The sequence below is a fragment of the Coregonus clupeaformis genome, chromosome 28 (assembly GCF_020615455.1).
Source record: "Coregonus clupeaformis isolate EN_2021a chromosome 28, ASM2061545v1, whole genome shotgun sequence".
Taxonomy (NCBI): domain Eukaryota; kingdom Metazoa; phylum Chordata; class Actinopteri; order Salmoniformes; family Salmonidae; genus Coregonus; species Coregonus clupeaformis.
In genome coordinates, this window is record NC_059219.1 from 13,587,085 (window position 1) to 13,610,904 (window position 23,820).

The 23,820-nt window shown below is 48.6% G+C and overlaps 1 protein-coding gene across 1 annotated transcript in view; it reads right to left on the reverse strand.

Annotated features, from left to right (window-relative positions):
- Window positions 1–23,820, reverse strand: part of LOC121542717 (ephrin-A3) — a 67,844-nt gene that overhangs the window by 16,939 nt on the left and 27,085 nt on the right. The window contains exons 2-3 of the mRNA XM_041852223.2: window positions 2,270–2,553; window positions 1,038–1,103 (exon numbers count right to left, since the gene is read on the reverse strand). Coding sequence (XP_041708157.1) covers window positions 1,038–1,103; window positions 2,270–2,553 — 350 coding nt within the window. The remainder of the gene's footprint in view (window positions 1–1,037; window positions 1,104–2,269; window positions 2,554–23,820) is intronic.

The following is a 23,820-nucleotide window of genomic DNA, read 5'->3' on the forward strand; positions in this document are numbered from 1 at the left end:
CAGTATCGCTGACAGAGAGAGAGAGAGAGAGAGAGAGAGAGAGAGAGAGAGAGAGAGAGAGAGAGAGAGAGAGAGAGAGAGAGAGAGAGAGAGAGAGAGAGAGAGAGAGAGAGAGAGAGAGAGAGAGAGAGAGAGAGAGAGAGAGAGAGAGAGAGAGAGAGAGAGAGAGAGAGAGAGAGAACAGAGAGAGAGAGAGAGAGAGAGAGAGAGAGAGATGGGGAGGAGGAGTGTGTGTTCATGTGCATGTATGGGCAGGACAGAAACAGGGAAGGAGAGAGACAGAGAATCAGCCAGTGCTTGTGAGGAAGGGTGTGTACGTGGAAAGAGAGTGGGACAGACAGAGGAAGGCGAGTGATAGGTTAATACAACAGGCAGTGAGAGAGAGAGAGAGAGAGAGAGAGTGGACTAGCTAGTTGAGCTACAGGATCAAAGCTGAACTAGAGAGAGGTTAACACAACACACACAACCATCCAGTGACCGCACATTGGAATAAATGAATTCTGACAGAGAGAGGGAGGGGGGGAGGGAGGGAAGGGGTGTGTGTACTTTCAATGTTAGTTGTGGTCGCTCCTCTGTGCAGTACTGTTAGAGTGTGCCTATCTGTGAGGTAAGAGAGAGAGAGAACCAGGGGGTGGAGGAGAAGTAGCTCTGTACTCTACTGTGAGGTAAATGCTGCAGGGGAAACTCAGCAGAGTATAAATAGATGTGAATGTTTTAGAGAGAGAGAGAGAGAGAGAGAGAGAGAGAGAGAGAGAGAGAGAGAGAGAGAGAGAGAGAGAGAGAGAGAGAGAGAGAGAGAGAGAGAGAGAGAGAGAGAGAGAGAGAGAGAGAGAGAGAGAGAGAGAGAGAGAGAGAGAGAGAGAGAGAGAGAAAGACAGAGAGAAAGACAGAGAGAAAGAGAGAGAGAGAGAGAGATAATGGTGTATGTGTGTGTTAGTGCCAGTACACTGGTTCAGGTTAGGCCAGCTGGGGCTAAGAACACATACACTGCTACAGGTCCCTGTAGAGAACATTGTGCATGTGTGTGTGTGTCTCACCTGTGGAGCAGCAGACATACACTCTCAGTCTGAGGCAGCTGCGACCATGGTGATGAGTGGGCGTAGCTGTTAACACACAACATGCAAACATTTAATAAACAACAAACTGTCAAACATGCTACCAGCATGCACACATGATAAGGTCATTTAGGGCAACATTTTAACTGACACAATAGTACTCTTCGCCCATGGTATGTGTTAGTGATAGTACTGTACTGTAGCAATAGTATAGTAGTAGTATTATATTAGTAGTAATATAGTAATATTATCAAAACTCACATATGTGGCCCATGTCGTAGTGGTATATGATAGTAGTATAGAAGGAGTATATTATAGTACTGGTAATATCTATACTCACAGATGTAGTAATACTCCTGGCCCACGTGGTAGTGGTAGTAGTATGATAGTAGTATAGTATAGTAGTATACTCACAGATGTAGTAATACTCCTTGCCCACGTGGTAGAGGTAGTAGTATGATAGTAGTATAGTATAGTAGTATAGTAGTATACTCACATATGTAGTAATTATCCTGGCCCACATGGTAGTGGTAGTAGTATGATAGTAGTATAGTATAGTAGTATAGTAGTATACTCACATATGTAGTAATACTCCTGGCCCACGTGGTAGTGGTAGTAGTATGATAGTAGTATAGTATAGTAGTATAGTAGTATACTCACATATGTAGTAATACTCCTGGCCCACGTGGTAGTGGTAGTAGTATGATAGTAGTATAGTATAGTAGTATACTAACATATGTAGTAATACTCCTGGCCCACGTGGTAGTAGTATGATAGTAGTAAAGTATCGTAGTATACTCACATATGTAGTAATACTCCTGGCCCATGTGGTAGAGGTAGTAGTATGATAGTAGTATAGTAGTATAGTATAGTAGTATACTCACATATGTAGTAATACTCCTGGCCCACATGGTAGTGGTAGAATTATGATAGTAGTATAATATAGTAGTATAGTATAGTAGTATACTCACATATGTAGTAATACTCCTGGCCCATGTGGTAGAGGTAGTAGTATGATAGTAGTATAGTATAGTAGTATAGTATAGTAGTATACTCACATATGTAGTAATACTCCTGGCCCATGTGGTAGAGGTAGTAGTATGATAGTAGTATAGTAGTATAGTATAGTCGTATACTCACATATGTAGTAATACTCCTGGCCCACGTGGTAGTGGTAGTAGTATGATAGTAGTATAGTATAGTAGTATACTCACAGATGTAGTAATACTCCTGGCCCACGTGGAACTCGTAGCCCAGGGAGAAGGCGCTATAGCGCTGGAACTTCTCTGAGAATTTGATTGGTGCGTGGGGGCGGTTACACTCCCACCTCTTGAAGCCCAGCTGGGGGTCGCATGTCCTGTAACCACGGTAGCTGACCATGTAGAGGATGTACTGCTCCCCGGTGCCCACCACACGCTGGCTGTCATTGTAGTGGGGACAGTAGATGTCCAGGTAGTCGTTCACATTAACCTGCACCGTGTAGCCCTCCCTACGCAGACTGGAGAGACACAGGAGAGGAGAGGTAGGATGTTAGGAACAATCAATTAATCAATTAATCAGTATGTCAATCAATCAACCAACCAACAAATCAACCAATCATTCAATCAAACAACCGCCCAACCAATCAATCAGTATGTCTATCTCTCCATCTGTGTGTATGTATAGAGAAACAACCCCAACCTGACTGGGCAGGGCTGTCACTGCAGGATTCTGTTGTCAAATCAGAGTCAAGTGAAGTGTCATGTTTATAACCAGAGACACACTCTTCACTCTCTATCCTCCTGACCAATCACACCCTGTTACACACAGTCCTGCCTCCTGATCAATCACACCCTGTTACACACAGTCCTGCTTCCTGACCAATCACACCCTGTTACACACAGTCCAGCCTCCTGACCAATCACACCCTGTTACACACAGTCCTGCCTCCTGACCAATCACACCCTGTAACACACAGTCCTGCCTCCTGACCAATCACACCCTGTTACACAGTCCTGCCTCCTGACCAAGCACACCCTGTTACACAGTCCTGCCTCCTGGCCAATCACACCCTGTTACACAGTCCTGCCTCCTGACAGAGAGTGTGTGTTCACTGTAAGTGATTGTGTGACTGCCAGGCCAGAGAGAGAGAGAGAGAGAGAGAGAGAGAGAGAGAGAGAGAGAGAGAGAGAGAGAGAGAGAGAGAGAGAGAGAGAGAGAGAGAGAGAGAGAGTGTGTGTGGAGAGAGAGGGAGAGAGAGAGAGAGTGTGGAGAGAGAGGGAGAGAGAGAGAGTGTGTGTAGAGAGAGGGAGAGAGAGTGTGTGTAGAGAGAGAGGGAGAGAGAGAGTGTGTAGAGAGAGAGGGAGAGAGAGAGAGTGTGTGTAGAGAGAGAGGGAGAGAGAGAGTGTGTGTAGAGAGAGGGAGAGAGAGAGAGAGAGTGTGTGTAGAGAGAGGGAGAGAGAGAGAGTGTGTGGAGAGAGAGGGAGAGAGAGAGAGAGAGAGAGTGTGTGTAGAGAGAGAGGGAGAGAGAGAGAGAGTGTGTGGAGAGCAGAATTAGGCCAATACCCGCTAATTATCAAAATCCAGAAAAGAGCTGTTAAATTCTACAACCACCTAAAAGGAAGCGATTCCCAAACCTTCCATAACAAAGCCATCACCTATAGAGATTAAGAGACGAGTCCCCTAAGCAAGCTGGTCCTGGGGCTCTGTTCACAAACACAAACAGACCCCACAGAGCCCCAGGAGAGCAACACAATTAGACCCAACCAAATCATGAGAAAACAAAAATAGAATTACTTGACACATTGGAAAGAATTTACAAAAAACAAACTAGAATGCTATTTGGCCCTAAACAGAGAGAACACAGTGACAGAATACCTGACCACTGTGACTGACCCAAAATTAAGGAAATCTTTGACTATGTACAGACTCAGTGAGCATAGCCTTGCTATTGAGAAAGGCCGTGGTAGGCAGACCTGGCTCTCAAGAGAAAACAGGCTATGTGCACACTGCCCACAAAATGAGGTGGAAACTGAGCTGCACTTCCTAACTTCCTGCCAAATGTATGACCATGTTAGAGACACATACTTCCCTCAGATTACACAGAGTGTGTGTAGAGAGAGGGAGAGAGAGAGAGTGTGTGGAGAGAGAGGGAGAGAGGGAGAGTGTGTAGAGAGAGGGAGAGAGAGAGCATGTGTGTGTGTAGAGAGAGGGCGAGAGAGAGCATGTGGGTGTGTAGAGAGAGAGAGTGTTTGGAGAGAGAGAGGGATTGAAGAGAAACAGAGCCAGACTCAAGGACCCCAGGGCCACAAACTAGCTTTCAAAGTGTCAGAGCAGCTCTGGACCCTACACACACACACACAGAGACACACACACACACACACACACACACACCTCACACACAACTGGCTCCTATACCCACAGCTCGTATATCAACGTTAACACAACGTCGCACAAACATCAAATGTCAACGTTCAAGCAATGTTCCCCAAGCTCATATATCAGCATCACCCCTAAAAAGACTCTGGTTGACAGGGAGAGATGGGCTGTGTGTGTGTGTGTGTGTGTGTGTGTGTCAGGAGGAGATGGATTCTTCCCTGACATGAAAAGCTCTTATTTTTCTCCTCAGCTCAGAAACAGGCCCCTCCCTTTCTGTGTGACAGAGAGAAGCCGCACAGCGTTAAATCATCACACACACACACACACATAAAGGCCATAAGAATTGACAAGGGGGCAGCAGAGTGACCCTACAAGCCCTAGCTCCCCTCTGGCCCCTTTCTCTTCATTCGCACTTCCCCCTCTATTTTAGTCCACCTCTCCCTCTCCAGCGCTCTCCCCTCGATCTCTCTCATTCCATCTCTTCACTGTTTTTCTCTCCCCCTTTTCTCCCCTCTACATCTCTCTCTCTCTTCCTCTCCCTCTCTCCCTCTCTCAGTTCTAGGTCACTTCTCCAGGGAGATTATTATTCAATTATTAAATGAAGATCAAAATGCTGCTCCAACGTCTCCCTCTCTCTCCATCACTCCTTCACGCTTCTTCTCCATCCCTCCCTAATCCCCTCTTTTGCTTCATTAATGCCTCCTATTGCAGTCCTCTTCTCCTCCTTTCCCTTTCTTTCCCTCTCTCTTATGTACATGAGGGGAGAAGATACACACCTCCCTCCCATCCTCTGCTCTCTCTCTCTCTTACTCCATCTCTCTCTCCCCCCTTACTCTTTTTCTCGTTACATCACCCCGTTCCCTCCAGTACTCTTGCAGTTCTGAGAGGAAGAGAAAAAATACATAAAACGCTTCAAGGGAACTATATTTATACGGAGTGAGAAAAAGAGAGAGAGAGAGAGAGAGAGAGAGAGAGAGGGAGGGAGAGGGAGGGAGAGGGAGAGGGAGAGGGAGAGGGAGAGGGAGGGAGGGAGGGAGGGAGGGAGGGAGGGAGGGAGGGAGGGAGGGAGGGAGGGAGGGAGGGAGGGAGGGAGGGAGGGAGGGAGGGAGGGAGAGAATGTGAGAAAGGGAGGGAAGAGGGAGGGACGGGATAGAATGGTAAAGGGTTGTTGCACCAGGGAGCCATGGATGCAAATGGAGTGAGAGAGCAAAGAGGGAGCGAGAGAGAGGGGAAGAAAGATGGAGAGAGAGAGCAGAGAGAGATGGCCTACAGTAATCTGATGAAGGATCACTTCACATCTCAGATAAAAGGATGCTCTGTGATTCCTCTTGCCCTTGTATGTGCATGTGTGTGCGTGTGTGAGAGTTTGTGTGTGTAGTTGTATGATTAGAGTATGTTCCCTTGATGAGCGTTTGTATGTTATATTTAGTTGATCAACACACACAGTGTGTCCACCAGTAGAAGAGGAGGAGAGAAAATGAGAGAAGGAGAGTAGAGGAGAGGAGGAGAGGAGAGAAGGAGAGTAGAGGAGAGGAGAGGAGAGAAGGAGAGTAGAGGAGAGTAGAGGAGAGGAGGAGAGAAGGAGAGTAGAGGAGAGGAGAGGAGAGGAGAGGAGAGGAGAGGAGAGGAGAGGAGAGGAGAGGAGGAGAGAAGGAGAGTAGAGGAGAGGAGAGGAGAGGAGAGGAGAGGAGAGAGGAGAGGAGAGGAGAGGAGAGGAGAGGAGAGGAGAGGAGAGGAGAGGAGAGGAGAGGAGAGGAGAGGAGAGGAGAGGAGAGGAGGAGAGGGAGATTTTCAAATCAAAGAGCGCTGGAGGGAAGAGGGGAATAAGAGTCAAACACAGAAGAGGGATTTAGCTATTTCTAACCTATGGAGGCAGGCATAGGCAGAGAGAGAGAAAGAGAGCAGAGAGAAAGAAAGAGTGAACAAGAGAGAAAGAGTGAAGGAGAGAGAGAAGAAGGGGTGAAGAGTGACAGTCTTGCTGCAGGATGTACTGAGGTGGAAAATGAATGAGTTGATGTGTTGCATCCTCCTTCCCTCCCTCTCTCTCTCTCTCTCTCTCTCTCTCTCTCTCTCTCTATACCTCCTTCTCCTCGACTTCCTCTCTCGCTCCCTCCCCCCTCCCTCTCTCCTATGTTGTATCATAACCAATCTCCTGTTTAGTGAGATAACTGAGCTAGTTAGAACAGACAGACGGGGAGGAGGGAGGGAGAGGGTGAGAGAGGGAGGGAGAGGGGGAAGGGGAGGGAAGGACGTATAAGGGGTGAGGAGCATATTGGACTATTAAAAGCAGAGCGAGAGAGTGATAAACAACAAAAAAGAGAGATGTGGGGAGGGGGGGGATATTTCACTGTAACACACTGGAGGGAAAGCAGAGAGGAGATAGAATGAAGGGAGAGAGAAAGAGAGAAGGAGTGGGGGCTGACAGAGGGGTGGATGAGTTAATGGGATGAGATAGAGGGTAGTCGGAGTTAAAAGCTGCTGAGCTGGGACACTAGGGATGGAGAGAACGAGGAAGAGAGAAATGGAATTGAATTGAGAGGGAGCGAGAGGGAGAGAGAGAGGGAGGGAGAGAGAGAGAGAGAGAGAGAGAGAGAGAGAGAGAGAGAGAGAAAGAGAGAGAGTCAGGGAGAGAGAGAGGGAGGGAGAGAGAGGGAGTGACAGCTAACAGCAAGATCAAAGCGAAACCAGATCAATGTCACTACTGTACAATCACATCAGAGAGTGAGAGAGAGCGAGAGAGAGAGGGGGAGAGAGGGAGGGAGGGAGAGAGAGGGAGGGAGTGGGTAGATATGAATAATCAGCCACAAACCCAAATCCCTGGGGATGCTAACACACACACACACCACACACAGTCACAGGTGACAGCTGTAGAGGTAAAGGTGGTGTACTACAGTTGAGTACAGGAATCCAAACATGCTCTCTGTCAGGGCAAGAGGAATGATGTATTTGACAGATCCCCAAAACCCAGATTCAGGTTTTGATTGAATGTGTCCCTCAGTGAATAGGTCTCAGACAGTATCAATGAGCCACTCACATGGAGAGACAGGAAAAATAGCAGTTTCTGTTTTCTCCTCCCAGTTCTCTATCTCCCTCCATTCCTTCTCTCTGTTCTCTCTCTCTCCATCTGTTCCACCTCTGTCTGTCTGGCAGAAGAGAGACAGTGAGCTGGCCGTATTAAATGGGAGGTGTGTGTGAGAGAGAAAGAGAGATAGAGGGGGAGAGGGAAGGAGAGAGATAGAGAGAGATGGGTGACAGTGACACACAGTCAGATGATTATTCCATCTAATTCAATATCCGTTCATATTGAGGAGACATTGAGATCTGCCCTCTGTTGAATAAAAAAGATGCCCCTCCCTCCCTCCCTCCCTGCCTCCCTCCCTCCCTCCCTCCCTCTCCCTCCCTCTCCCTCCCTCCCTCCCTCTCTCTCCCTCTCTCCCCATTCCTTTATATTCTCCTCACTTCTCAACCTCACTCCATCTCTCCCTCTATCCCTTTATCCTCTCTCTCTCTCTCTCTCTCTCTCTCTCTCTCTCTCTCTCTCTCTCTCTGCAGTGACAGTGGTGAATTATTAAGAGCTTATTAAAGTCAGAAACACTACAGGCCTCGTGTGTGTGTGTGTGTGTGTGTGTGTGTGTGTGTGTGTGTGTGTGTGTCTGACAGGGTGTAGTGGTAGACTAAATTCTCCTCTCTAGAAATCAATACCTGTCTACAGCATGTCCAACAGACTGGGAAACGCTGGCTTTTCTCAAGGCCACACACACACACACACACTGCTGCCCTGCTCAGTGAAGGCTCATCATTGGTAATTGATCAAGGCATTACCTCTAGCTTCACACCCAAACACAGCATGCAGTCGGAATCTACTCTTCCTTTCTCTTTTCACCCCAGCTTCCTCCCTCACTCCCTCTTTCCATCTAGTATCTTTCCCTCCACCTCTGTAACCCTTCCCCACTCCTCTCTGTCGACGCTTCACCATCTCCCTCCTCTCCTCGTCCCTCTTTCCTCCATCTGTCTCTCTGTCAGTAGATATTGATGTAGTGTCAGAGTGTGTTAACGCAGCAGGGATCTAATGGTGGGCATTAGCCTTTTGAACTGAGCTAATCTAACAAACACACTCATATACCAACGCTAATATTTCTCTCTCTCTCTCTCTCTCTCTCTCTCTCTCTCTCTCTCTCTCTCTCTCTCTCTCTCTCTCATATGAGCTACAGAGATCCACTGAGAGACCAACCAGAGGGGGGGGTGTGTGTGTCTTTCCTAAGCTCTTCTGTGAGTAATAGTGATGCTGTGTAATAGCTGTGTATGGAGTCAGTAGTCAGTAAGCCATCACCCTCTGACCTAGCAATCTATTACTACACGCCCACGGATCAAGACCCCCCCCCCACACACACACACACAGTAATCCCCACACACTCTCTGCAGGCCAGTGTGTTTGCAGTATATCCGGTCAATAGCTTGGTAGTTCTCACTGAAACCTAATCAATGTGATAGGTTAGGATCATTGGAAGCCCCGACCCTCTACCCCAGGGATCATCAACTAGATTCAGCCGCAGGACGATTTGTTCTTGAGTGGAATGTCAAGGGGCAAGAACATAAATAATTTGTAGATGGCAAATTGACCGCATGAAGCCCAAACAGATCTAATATTTGACTAAAACATAATTATTTCAAACATCAACAGATGTTTCACCTTGTCAGCACAGGGATTCAAACTAGCAACCTTTCGGTCACTGGTCCAACACTCTAACCGCTAGGCTACCTGGCGCCCAGCAGAAGAGAGAGAGGGGTGTAGAAACAGAGGTGTGGAGTAGCTACTCAACAGATTGCTTTAGGAGCAGCAACAGTATCATTATCAGTCCTGGTACTGCTAAACACTCCATTCCAGGATAGGGAGATACGTTCACCATCTACACACTGCTTGTGTATGTTGTATGTCCTTGGCAGCAGAACAATTCTCAAGGATATGAGACTAATAAGACGAAACATATTTCTAAGTTCAACAGGTTCTTTGATAAAAACACAGTAGTCTATTACTATACAGGTATCCATGACAACAGATGAAGCCCCTACTATGGTAATAAAGTCAGTTGGTTTACAGCCTTGTGGGCCTCTCTCTCTCTCTCTGGTTATTAATACTATACTACCTATTATTCCATGGATCATACACTATTTAGCACAGTAGGTCTGAGGTGGCCTTTTAGTATGCAGGATATTAGGGTGCTAGACTTGTGTGAGAAGATCTGGGAATATCAGCATCTCTAGAAATAGGGGGTAGGGGAAGAGTGAGTACTTGTGAGCGGTGTGTGAATGTTATTTTGATCTCTTCAGTTGTATCCTAAACACAGAGGTTAGGAGACCGGTCTGTTTCAACCTGGACTGCAGCTTTAAAATCTTAACACTGACTGTGGTGTAGCCCCATCCCACATCAACCCCTACCCCCTACCCCTTATCCCCTACCCCCTAGGCCAGGGATCATCAACTAGATTCAGTCGCAGGTCCATTTCTTCATGAGCGGATGGTCGGGGGGCCGGAATATAATTACAAATAATTTGTAGACTGCTAATTGATCGCAAGAAGCCCAAACAGATATAATGTTTGAATAAAACATAATCATTTCAAACCTTGCTTACATTCGTATACGATCATGTGTCTCTCTGTTATGCGTGGGAATACTTGGGGACGGATTTCTTAAATGTATATTTTTTTTTTTATGGGGGGGCACAGAAAACTTGGGGGGCCAAAGAAAACCACCCGCGGCTACCAGTTGGGGAACCCTGTCTTAGGCACTTCATGCAGATCTGAAATGAGTGGATAATAGCCAAAATTCCAAGAAATATGACCTTATTTACCTATACACTCATTTCAGTGCCTTGGGGATAGGGCTCGGCCTGGGGTTGAATCATGTTTGTGTCTGGCTAGCTGTGTGGACTGCTGGTTAGGTTACGTCATGGCCCTGTTCTAAAGGCAGCTAGTGTGTCTGTCTGGCTAGCTGTGTGGACTGCTGGTTAGGTTACGTCATGGCCCTGTTCTAAAGGCAGCTAGTGTGTCTGTCTGGCTAGCTGTGTGGACTGCTGGTTAGGTTACGTCATGGCCCTGTTCTAAAGGCAGCTAGTGTGTCTGTCTGGCTAGCTGTGTGGACTGCTGGTTAGGTTACGTCATGGCCCTGTTCTAAAGGCAGCTAGTGTGTCTGTCTGGCTAGCTGTGTGGACTGCTGGTTAGGTTACGTCATGTCCCTGTTCTAAAGGCAGCTAGTGTGTCTGTCTGGCTAGCTGTGTGGACTGCTGGTTAGGTTACGTCATGGCCCTGTTCTAAAGGCAGCTAGTGTGTCTGTCTGGCTAGCTGTGTGGACTGCTGGTTAGGTTACGTCATGGCCCTGTTCTAAAGGCAGCTAGTGTGTCTGTCTGGCTAGCTGTGTGGACTGCTGGTTAGGGTTACGTCATGGCCCTGTTCTAAAGGCAGCTAGTGTGTCTGTCTGGCTAGCTGTGTGGACTGCTGGTTAGGTTACGTCATGGCCCTGTTCTAAAGGCAGCTAGTGTGTCTGTCTGGCTAGCTGTGTGGACTGCTGGTTAGGTTCACGTCATGGCCCTGTTCTAAAGGCAGCTAGTGTGTCTGTCTGGCTAGCTGTGTGGACTGCTGGTTAGGTTACGTCATGGCCCTGTTCTAAAGGCAGCTAGTGTGTCTGTCTGGCTAGCTGTGTGGACTGCTGGTTAGGTTACGTCATGGCCCTGTTCTAAAGGCAGCTAGTGTGTCTATCTGGCTAGCTGTGTGGACTGCTGGTTAGGTTACGTCATGGCCCTGTTCTAAAGGCAGCTAGTGCACAGCTCCTGCTCCACTGTCTGGATCCACAGCGATGTAGCGAGAGCACGTCAAAAGAGGACAATCAAAGGGTCAAGAGGTGAACAGGCACCGAGTTTGGGAATTGCTCACAGACACAGACAGACAAATCCATGAAAATGCAGCCGTACACACACACACACGTAACTGCTAAGGGCAGAGAGTTTGGGAGCTACAGACTGGCACTAGCACCACTCAGTTTAAATATGTCTTTTGGACCTGACATCTGACTTCAGGGTCATTCTCAGCTCAAAGGTTACCATCTGTACACTGTTTTATTCCATTAACCAACAACGACTCACATGCACTAACACACAACAAGCATGCAGTACACACACACCTGGGTTACAGCCTCCAAGTGTATAATGAGGGTGTATAGTGAGGGTATATAGTGAAGGTGTATATAGTGAGGGTGTATAGTGTATAGTGTAAGGGATCGGGGGTTGGCTGGGTCTAGACAGAGTCTGACACTTCCCCGATCTACAGAGAGGGGGAGTCATCAGACTCGATCTGGTTCACCTGAGTTCTGAGCACACCTGTCCGTAATTAGGGTAGGATATAAGGTGTGCTCAGAAGTTCAGTCGGTGCGAGGTATTGTTCCATTGTGACTTGCTAAACGTTTTGTTCCGAGAGAGAGAGAGAGTTTGTTGTTTTTGATTACCCGTGTATCCGACCTGTGCCTTGTTGTTTGACTCCCCGAATTGCTTAATCCTCTGCTTGTCTACCCCAGTGATTACCGTCCTCTGATCCTGTGTCTGTGACCTCGACTACGACTAAGCCCGCTCCCTTGGTACCTCTGGCTGTCTCTGCCTGGCCCGGTTTTGACCACAGCCCGCCCGACCACGATTAAGCTATTCCCTTGTCTGTACTCAAATAAAGCATCGCTATTCTGCGATTGGATCTTACCACTCTGTCCGAGTATTCATTACAGAATACCTCGCCATTACCATGGATCCAGCGGAATTACAGAGGCGATGGGAGATACAGGAGAAATGGATGGATGAACTCCTGCAGCTACTCAACGCTGGTGCGGCTGAAGGCACCACCCCGAGCACGGTCAGTCCTCGTCCTACACCTCCGATTTCTCTACCGACTAGGTACGACGGGGAACCTGGCAAATGTCAGGGGTTTCTACTTCAGACGTCCCTGTATACAGTGCCCTCCACTATTATTGGCACCCCTGTTTAAGATGTTGTCGAGGACTTCCAAAAATTCTCCTTCTTTTTTAAACAACATTGAACCCAAATGCAAAAAAAGAGAAAAATCCAACCTTTTATTTGAGTACATTACTTTGGTGGTTAAAAAAAAAATCACACATTTAGGAAAAAAAAAACTTGAAATCATGTGTCCCACAATTATTGGCAGCCCTAACAATTCCGCTGAAAATTTTAATTGATTTTTTTTTAAATATATTTTTCTGTAGTTGCTAAAGTTGGTCAGGGTATCTAGGAACTTTTAATTAGTAATTCATGACTTCCTGTTTCCCTGGGGTATAAATATGACGTGACACAGAGGCCTAATTCTCTTACCCATTTGTCAACATGGCAAAGACAAGAGAACACACCATTCAAGTAAGGCAGATGTGTCGACCTTCATAAGTCAGGCAATGGCTACAAGAAAATAGCCACTCGCCTTAACTTGCCCGTATCTACAGTCAGAGGAATCATTAAGAAGTTTAAAACAACTGGAACAGTGACAAACAAGGCTGGAAGAGGTCCCAAGTTTATCTTGCCACAACGCACAGTGAGGAGGATGGTAAGAGAAGTAAAAAAAAGTCCTAAGCTCACTGTCACAGAATTGCATCAAAGAGTGGCATCTTGGGGTCACAAAGTCTCCAAAACAACCATCAGACGCTCTCTACATGCCAACAAGCTGTTTGGGAGGCATGCAAGGAAAAAGCCTTTTCTCACTAACACTCACAAACGTAAACGTCTGGAGTTTGCTAAGCGGCACTGGGACTTCAACTGGGATCGTGTGCTTTGGTCTGATGAGACAAAGCTTGAGCTTTTTGGCAACAAACACTCTAAGTGGGTCTGGCGTAAAACAAAAGATGAGTATGCCGAAAAGCACCTCATGCCCACCGTGAAGTATGGTGGAGGATCTGTGATGCTGTGGGCCTGTTTCTCTTCCAAAGGCCCTGGGAACCTTGTTAGGGTGCATGGCATTATGAACGCTTTGAACTACCAGGACATTTTAAATAACAACCTGATGGCCTCTGCCAGAAAGCTGAAGATGGGTCGTCATTGGGTCTTTCAGCAGGATAATGATCCAAAACATGTGGCAAAATCTACACAAAAATGGTTCAGCAGTCACAAACTCAAGGTCCTCCCATGGCCATCTCAGTCCCCAGACCTCAACCCAATCGAAAACCTGTGGGGCGAGCTAAAGACGAGAGTGCATAAAAGAGGACCCAGGACACTGGATGATCTAGAAAGATTGTGCAAAGAAGAATGGTCAAAGATCCCTCTCTCTGTGTTCTCCAATCTTGTGAAATGTTATAGGAGGAGATTAAGTGCTGTCTTGTTGGCAAAAGGGGGTTGTACAAAGTATTAACATCAGGGGTGGCAATAATTGTGGGACACATGATTTCAACAAAAAAAAATTCTAAATGTGTAATTTTTTATTTTTTTTACCAAAGTAATGTACTTAAATAAAAGGTTGGATTTTTCTCTTTTTTTGCATTTGGGTTCTATGTTGTTTAAAAAAAAAGGAGCATTTTTGGAATCCTCGACCACATCTTAAACAGGGGTGCCAATAATTGTGGAGGGCACTGTATGTCGTATAATCGTACTATGTTTCCCGATGACCGTAGCAGGGTGGATTTCATGATTTCTCTGCTAACGGGAAGAGCACTGGATTGGGCTACTGCGCTTTGGGCAGCTGAGGTCCCCGAGTTGAATGCGGAAGTTCAGTTCAAGAGACTGTTTCAAGAGGTGTTCGACCACCCAGTATCTGGGCGTAGTGTGGGAGACCAACTATGCGAACTTCAGCAGGGCCGTCGCACCGTAGCCGACTACGCTTTAGAGTTCCGTACTGTAGCAGCCGGTAGCGGATGGAGCGAGACGGCTTTGCTCACCGTTTTCCGAAGAGGGCTGCGCAAAGACGTACAGACTGAGTTGGCTTGTCGAGGAGATATCACTGCGCTACATGAGTTTATCAAAATAGCCATCTCTATTGATAATCTGATAGTGCAACACAAGGTATCCACAGTCCGGGAGCCCTCGATCACTAGTCCTAAGCAATCGACAGAGCGGAGGAGAGAATCTGAGGAGGAACCTATGCAACTGGGACGGTCACCTCTACAAGGGTCGGTGAGACAACAACGTCGGCAAGACGGACTATGCCTGTATTGTGGTCAGTCGGGTCATTTCGTTCATAAATGTCCGGTACGACCAAACCGTACCCCAGGATATCGCCTCGGAACTGCCAAACCGGTGAGTGAGACTCCAGTTTTGAACATTACATCTAAACAAATGTATGTGCCAGTTACCTTATCTGTCGGAGAGAAAGTGCGCAGGTTGGAAGGACTTATTGATTCCGGAGCGGCTGCCAGCTTTCTGGATATGGGTCTTGCTGAGGAGTTGGGAGTTCAACTTATCCCAATTCAACCTCCCCTGCGAGTCAACGCGCTAGACGGTGAGCCCATGGGCACTGGGTTCATTACACACCGTACCGAGGAAATCAAGTTACAAGTGGGCTCCCTGCACCATGAGAACATCATTCTGTTCGTCATCTCCGCTCCACGGGAGCCTCTAGTCCTCGGCCACCCCTGGCTCGTTACCCATGATCCGGTCATCTCCTGGAAATCTGGCGATATCACGGCTTGGAGTGAGGTATGTAGGGCAGAGTGCCTCATTTTACCTTGCAAAACGTCTACTGTGGAGGATGCGAATGGTGCGGTGTCTACTGTTGTTCCTACAGAGTACCAGGATTACGCGCAGGTGTTCTCCAAGGAGAGGGCTACCGTGTTACCACCGCATCGGGCCTGGGATTGTGCAATTGATCTGCTATCCGGGGCTACACCTCCTCGCGGACGAATCTACCCTTTGTCACAGCCGGAACGAGAATCAATGAGCAAGTATATTGATGAGGCACTTCAGCAAGGGGCCATTCGCCCATCTACGTCTCCGCCGCATCCAGTTTTTTCTTTGTTAAGAAAAGGATGGCGGACTGCGTCCTTGTATAGACTATCGAGGTTTGAACGATATCACCATTAAAAATCGTTACCCCCTTCCTTTGATTCCAGCAGCCCTCGAGCAGGTGGGGCAGGCCTCCATCTACAGTAAACTGGACCTCAGGAGTGCGTACAATCTGGTGCGCATTAGAGAAGGGGATGAATGGAAGACCGCCTTCATCACCCATCGAGGACATTATGAATATTGTGTCATGCCCTATGGACTTACTAACGCGCCCTCTGTGTTCCAGGCGTTCATGAATGACATTTTCAGGGACTTGATTGATCGCTTTGTCATAGTGTACATTGATGACATCCTAATCTACTCTAACTCTCTGAGTGAACATGTGTCCCATGTACGACAGGTTCTGGACCGACTCGACAACACTCTCTGTTCGTGAAGGCCGAAAAAGAGTGAATTCCATGTCACGACGATTTCCTTCCTTGGGGCCATACTCACTCCCGACGGGGTAAAAACTGGATGAATCCAAGGTGCAAGCTGTACGAGACTGGCCTCAACCCCAGACGGTGAAAGAGCTCCAGAGATTCTTAGGGTTTGCCAATTACTATAGACGGTTCGTGCGTAATTTCAGCACAACCGCAGCTCCCCCTGTCGGCGATGACCAGCCACAAGGGTCGTGGTCTGAAATGGACGGAGGGGGCAGTGCGGGCTTTTGAGACATTGAAACAACGATTTACCACCGCTCCCATTTTATGTCAGCCGGATCCTACCTTGCCGTTCATCGTGGAGGTGGACGCCTCGGAGGTTGGAGTTGGAGCCGTGCTCTCCCAGCGCCAAGGTGAGCGCCCAAATCACGACCCTGTGCTTTTTTTTCTAAGAAGCTGAATCCGGCCCGAGCAGAACTACGACGTGAGAAATCGTGAATTACTGGCGGTGAAGTTAGCACTGGAGGAGTGGAGACATTGGCTGGAGGGAGCAGCTCATCCGTTCCAAGTGCTCACGGACCACCGCAATCTGGAGTATCTTCACAGTGCTAAACGACTGAACTCCCGACAGGCAAGGTGGTCTTTATTCTTCAACCGCTTTCCAATTCACTGTCTCTTATATTCCCGGGTCCAAGAATTGTAAGGCGGACGCGCTTTCCCGACGGTTCGAGCGCGCTGACAGACCCGGTTGAACCAGAACCTATCCTCCCATGAGATGCCGTGTTGGTCCTGTGAGGTGGGCTATCGATGACACGATTCAGGAGAGCCTACAAGCGGAACCAGCCCCTCCAGAAACCCCGGTGTCGAAGGTGTTTGTACCAGCTCCGCTTCGACCTCAACTGATGGAATGGTGCCACACGCCGCTAGGGATCTGGTCATCCCGGAATCACTCGAACTACACGACTCATCAGTCGAAAATACTGGTGGGATTCCCTCACAGATGACGTCAGAGACTACGTATTATCCTGCCCAGTATGTGCTCAGTCCAAGGCGCCTCGAGCACTACCGGAGGGTAAGCTGATGCCATTGCCAACTCCTCAACGACCCTGGTCGCACATTGCTATGGACTTTGTTACCGACCTACCAGAATGAGAGGGCCATACTGTAATTCTCGTGGTCATCGATCGATTCTCCAAGATGTGTCGGTTAGTACCCATGACCCGTTTACCTAACGCCACTCAGATGGCGGAGACTATGTTTAACCAGGTGTTCCGGCAGTTTGGTGTTCCGGAGGATATTGTTTCCGACCGGGGACCCCAGTTCGTATCCCGGGTTTGGAAGGCCTTCTGCGAACGCTTGGGCATCTCGGTGAGCCTCACCTCCGGATATCATCCCCAGGCCAATGGGCAGACAGAAAGGCTCAACCAGGAAATTGGGAAGTATCTACGGCAACAATGTTCGCGGCAGCCGCAAGAGTGGAGGCGATTCCTTCCTTGGGTAGAGTATGCTCAGAACTCACTCATTCACACCTCCCTACGTCTAACACCCTTTCAGTGTGTTCTAGGGTATCAACCACCCCTGTTCCCGTGGGGTACCGCACCCGGGATGGTACCGGCGGTGGACGAGTGGTTCCGTCGGAGTGCGCAGGTCTGGGAGACGGCCCATCAACATCTCAGTCAAGCCTCACAACAGCAAAAGACCTATGCCGACCGACGCCGGAGACCTACTCCCACTTATCAACCCGGGCAGCGAGTGTGGCTGTCTACCTGAGACCTGCGGTTCCGACGGAGCTGCAAGAAGCTCCAACCCAGGTACATTGGTCCCTTCAAGGTACAGAGACGTATTAACCCTGTCACCTACCGTCTGTTACCCCTCGACACTACAGGATAAACCCCTACGTTCCACGTCTCCTGTTGAAACCTGTCCATTATAGCTCCGATGTACCCACCAATCGCTCAACAACCTACTACACCACCTTTGGAGGATGAACAGGACACCACCTATACAGTCCACGAGATACTGGAGTCAAGACGGAGACGAGGGGGCATCGAATATCTCGTGGACTGGGAGGGATATGGACCGGAGGAACGGTCCTGGGTCCCTGCTAAGGACATACTAGACCCCGCTCTCAAGGCCACTTTCCACGCTGAACACCCAGATCATCCCGGACCCCGACCCAGAGGAAGACCACCCGGTAGAGGTAGAAGGCCGTCAGGAGCCGGCCCTGGGGAGGGGGATACTGTAAGGGGATCGGGGGTTGGCTGGGTCTAGACAGAGTCTGACACTTCCCCCGATCTACAGAGAGGGGGAGTCATCAGACTCGATCTGGTTCACCTGAGTTCTGAGCACACCTGTCCGTAATTAGGGTAGGATATAAGGTGTGCTCAGAAGTTCAGTCGGTGCGAGGTATTGTTCCATTGTGACTTGCTAAGCGTTTTGTTCCGAGAGAGAGAGAGAGTTTGTTGTTTTTGATTACCCGTGTATCCGACCTGTGCCTTGTTGTTTGACTCCCCGAATTGCTTAATCCTCTGCTTGTCTACCCCAGTGATTACCGTCCTCTGATCCTGTGTCTGTGACCTCGACTACGACTAAGCCCGCTCCCTTGGTACCTCTGCCTGTCTCTGCCTGGCCCGGTTTTGACCACAGCCCGCCCGGCCACGATTAAGCTATTCCCCTGTCTGTACTCAAATAAAGCATCGCTATTCTGCGATTGGATCTTACCACTCTGTCCGAGTATTCATTACATATAGTGAGGGTGTATATTGTGTATAGTGAGGGTGTATAGTGTATAGTGTATAGTGAGGGTGTGTAGTAAGGGTGTATAGTGTATAGTGAGTGTGTATTGTGTATAGTGAGGGTGTATAGTGTATAGTGAGGGTGTATAGTGTATAGTGAGGGTGTATAGTGTATATTGAGGGTGTATAGTGTATAGTGAGGGTATATAGGGAGGGTGTATAGTGATGGTGTATATAGTGTATAGTGAGGGTGTATAGTGAGGGTGTATAGTGGATAGTGAGGGTTTATAGTATATAGTGAGGGTGTTTAGTGTGGGTGTATAGTTTATAGTGAGGGGGTATAGTGAGGGTGTATAGTGTATAGTGAGGGCAGCCTCGTTTGCCACTGAGAGACAAACACCGTTCAGTTGAAGAATGACAGTACACACCAACACACTGAACGCTTCACACAAGTAAGGTAAAACAGACCACACACACTTCAAAGTCTCAGGCAAGTTTGTGTTTGGGGTCGACAACTCTTTCTGAGGGAGTAGAAAGCCTGGAGAAAGTCTCTGTGTGTGTGTGTGTGTGTGTGTATGTGTGTGATGAATGTGTGTATTGGTGTCAGCATTTGAGTCGATTAGTGTGTGTGTGTGTGTCCATTATGAGCATGAAGCCCCGTGTCCTGTGTGCTATCCTAGGTGTCTCATGCTACACTGAACATACACACACACACCGGCCCGTTTTGGGAATGATGAGTGTGTGTGTGCTGTGTGTGTGTATGTTTATGTGTGTCTGGTGTTTATGTGTGTGTGTTTATGTGTCTGGTGTTTGTGTGTGTGTTTATGTTTGTCTAGTGTTTATGTGTGTGTGTGTGTTTATGTGTGTGTGTGTGTATCAGGGCTAGTGTTAATATTTGATGCTGTGGTGGACTCTCTCACCAACAAACATGAGCAGACAGACCATCATTAGAACATCCCCTCTCCTCTTTCACTCCTCTTTCTCTCCCGCTATCATTCGCTCCACACTCCTATCCTCATCTGTCTCTCCACCTTATCACAACCCTTCCACCTGTCTCTGGTTCAATTTCTCCTTTCAGGTTCAATCTTTCTGACTCTCTTTCTCTCTCTCTGACATCCTCTCTCTCTCTGACTACCTCTCGCTCTCTCTCTTTGACTACCTCTCTCTCTGACTACCTCCCTTTCTCACTCTCTCCATCCCTCTCGCTTGGCCTCTCTCTCTCTTTCTCTCTGACTACCTCTCTCTCTGACTACCTCTCTCTCTCTCTCTCCATCTCTCTCACTTGGCCTCTCTCTCTCTCTCCATCTCTCTCGCTTGGCCTCTCTCTCTATCTCTCTCTCTCTCTTTCTCATAGAGTCAATGGTGATGACATCTGTTTATCATAATGTCACTGTCATGAGTGGGTTTCTGTGTGAAAAATTAGTATATTGGTGTGTGTGTGTGTGTGTGTATGTGTGTGTGTGTGGGCTTGCCTGCATATGTAATGTCTTTATGGAGTGTGAAGTGTGTATATGTGTTAATTCCTTTGGTAATGAGTGACAGATTAGCATGTGTGTTCATCAACTCAACACACAGCCCATCACCCCATAATGTAATGGAAGCATTCCATACGCTGGCTTAGTGTTAATACGCATGGGCCATAAAGACCATGGGCCATTCATTATAATATCGGCCACAGTGCACTTTGGAATAACACCATTAAACCTACCACACACATCAACACATACAGGCACAGTTCACACTCACAAAGCACTTACTTTATTTGCTTCGGTGCCATATTTATGCTGAGTTCGCGCACACACACACACACACACACAAAGAGTGCACACGTTGTCATCTGTGTACACACACTCTCTTCAAACTTCCCATTTTTATCTAAACACAACACCCACAGCTGTCACACTAGAACAAAGATTCACATTAAACTATAATCACACTCACCGGCCCGCTCTTCCTTCTGGCCCTCTCTCTCTCTGTCTATTTATTTTATTTCCCTTCTTCTGTCAGCTGTCAGCCTCTCAGTGGCAGGGAATGAAACTTTAATATGAGAGAGAGAGAGAGAGGGGGGGGGGAGAGAGAGGGGGAGAGAGAGGGGGAGAGAGAGAGAGAGAGAGAGAGAGAGAGAGAGAGGGGGGAGAGAGAGAGAGAGAGAGAGAGAGAGAGAGAGAGAGAGAGAGAGAGAGAGAGAGAGAGAGAGAGAGAGAGAGAGAGAGAGAGAGAGAGAGAGAGAGGATGGGAAAAGTAAAGAGAAAAAGGGAGAGAAGGAATGGAGAGAGGGGGAGAGGTAAAGATCACTGCCCCCTACCCATCATAAAGACAGGGGGTAATGATGGACAGATGTGTGTCAGAAAGACGGGGAGAGGGATAAGGACGGGTCACACAGAAAAAAACTGAGAAATGGAGATGATAGGAGAGAGAGAACAGATGATGGACTGAAGGAACAATAGAGGGAGGAATGGTGGGATGACACCTAGGGACCACAGTGAGAGAGAAAGGGGGATGAGTGATGTGAGGAAACAAAAGAGAGGGAGGACAGGAGACATGATCAGTGAGTGGTGAAAGAAAGAGGAAAGAAAAAGTGAGGGAGTAGAGAGGGAATGAATGAAAAGAGAGAGAGGTTGAGGGATGAGTGAGATGAGGAGAGGAGCGTCTGTCTCATTCATATTCAGTGTGTCTGTAGAGGTGTGACAGAGACGAGATGTTAGAGCAGCTCCACGACAGGGTACACAACTCTTTCTTTCTCTAAACTTCCTCTATATCTCCCCCTATGTTTATCTCTGTGCCGCTCTATTTCCCATTCTCTGTATGTCTGTCTGTCTGTCTGTCTCTGCCTGCCCCTCTCTCTTTCTGTCTCTCTTCCACCTCTCTTTCACTCCCTCTCATTTCTCCTTCTCTCCCTCTCTCCCACCTCACCATCTATGTCAGTAGAATGTTGCTACTGACTGTTTGCTACATACAGCACACACAGACAGAAACAGAGAGGGCAGTTACAAGCCAAGGTCTGTCCTTTGTTAGTTTAAATGAATGAAAATAAGCCTAGTTTGTTCATTCGTTATTAGAATTTCTGCTTGGAAGGTCACTGATCACTATAAAGTGTCCACGCTGTGGAAGCTACTTTATAATAGTAATAAATAAGAAATACTGTGTTGTCGCCTGAACAACAGGTTTTATAACTTAAGTTAACTGTCGGCTTAGTGAAGAGACATCCAACAATAGAGACGTGAAAATATGTTTGTTGTTTTGGAAGGTCACTGTTTGTCACGATCATCAAACACAGTGGACCAAGGCGCAGCGTGATATGCGAACATACTTTTATTTATATTCACCCACACGAACAAAACAACAAAACGATACGTGAAGTCCTTGGTTTACAACACAAAACCAACACGGAACAAGATCCCACAAAACACTGTGGAAAACAGGCTGCCTAAGTATGGTTCCCAATCAGAGACAACAAGCAACAGCTGACACTCGTTGCCTCTGATTGAGAACCACCTCGGCCAACACAGAAACACATGAGCTAGATAAAGAACCTAGAACACAAACACATAGAAACTACACACCCTGGCTCAACATAACAGAGTCCCAGAGCCAGGGCGTGGAGCAGCTGACCGGTACCTGACCAGGCACCGGTGACCCAGGCACGGGCTGTGCCGGACTGACGACGCACACCAAAGGCTTGGTGCGGGGAGCAGGAACGAGCCGGACCGGGCTGACGACGCGCACCACAGGCTTGGTGCGGGGAGCAGGGACGGGCCGAACCGGGCTGACGAAGCGCACCACAGGCTTGGTGCGGGGAGCAGGAACGGGCCGGACCAGGCTGACGACGCGCACCCCTGGCTTGGTGCGGGGGGAGCAGGTACGGGCCGGAACGGGCTGACGATGCGCACCACAGGCTTGGTGCGGGGAGCAGGAACAGGCCGGGCCGAGGCTGGCGACGCGCACCATTGGCTTGGTGCGGGAGCAGGAACAGGCCGGGCCGGGCTGGCGACGCGCACCATTGGCTTGGTGCGGGGAGCAGGAACAGGCCGGGCCGGGCTGGCGACGCGCACCATTGGCTTGGTGCGGGGAGCAGGAACAGGCCGGGCCGGGCTGGCGACGCGCACAATTGGCTTGGTACGGGGAGCAGGAACAGGCCAGGCCGGGCTGGCGACGCGCACCATTGGTTTGGTACGGGGAGCAGGAACAGGCCGAGCCGGGCTGGCGACGCGCACCATTGGCTTGGTGCGGGGAGCAGGAACAGGCCGGGCCGGGCTGGCGACGCGCACCGTAGGCTTGGTGCGAGAGGCAGGAACAGGCCGGACCGGGCTGGCGACGCGCATCACAGGCTTGGTGCGAGGGACAGGAACAGGCCGGACCGCACTGGGAACACACACCACTGGCCTTACCCGGGGATCAGGAACGGGCCGGACCGGACTGGCAACACACCTCAGTACCTCTCGCCGTGCCTCTACATTTTCCTTCCCTCTACACGCCAATGGCTCCCGTAACCCGGTGGCCTTCTCTCCTCGTCCACTAACTCGCCCCTTATCTGCCTCCAGGTAGCCCCGTCGTCCACGGTGTGAGCCCCCCCCCCTAAAAATGTATTGGGCTTGTCTCTCCCCCGTGGATATGGCCTCCATGGCTCTCGCCAGACTCTCCATCCTCTGCTCCCAAGTCCAACCTATTTCCTCCTCACGCTGCTTGACCCAGTCGAGGTGGACATCCGCTAAAGTTCCCTCCGGCGTGTACTCCTGGACACGCTGCTTGGTCCAGTATTGGTGGGATCTTCTGTCACGTGTTGGTTTTGTGTTGTAAACCAAGGACTTCACGTATCGTTTTGTTGTTTTGTTCGTGTGGGTGAATATAAATAAAAGTATGTTCGCATATCACGCTGCGCCTTGGTCCACTGTGTTTGACGATCGTGACACTGTTGGGTGTCACTTCTCACTATTATAGACCTTTTCTTCCATCAGCCACAGAACAAAACATGTGTAGGAGCAAACTAATGGGAGAATAAGATCACACAAATGATTTAAAAGAATATGACATTCAGTTGATCTGTTTTTTAGCTGTTCTCTCTCCCTCTGGCAAGGACACACTCCGTCTCTTCCCTTCCTAACACTTGTTCTTTATTTTACTCTCACTCCTCCTCTGTGGCTTTCTCACACTCCTCCTTCCCTCCCTCCCTCCCTCTATTTGCCACTGTCTGTCTTGCTCCTGTCTCTATGTCTGAACTGATACCCCCCATCGCTGTCTCTCTCCAGTCGCTTACTTTTCTCTATATTTATAATTATCT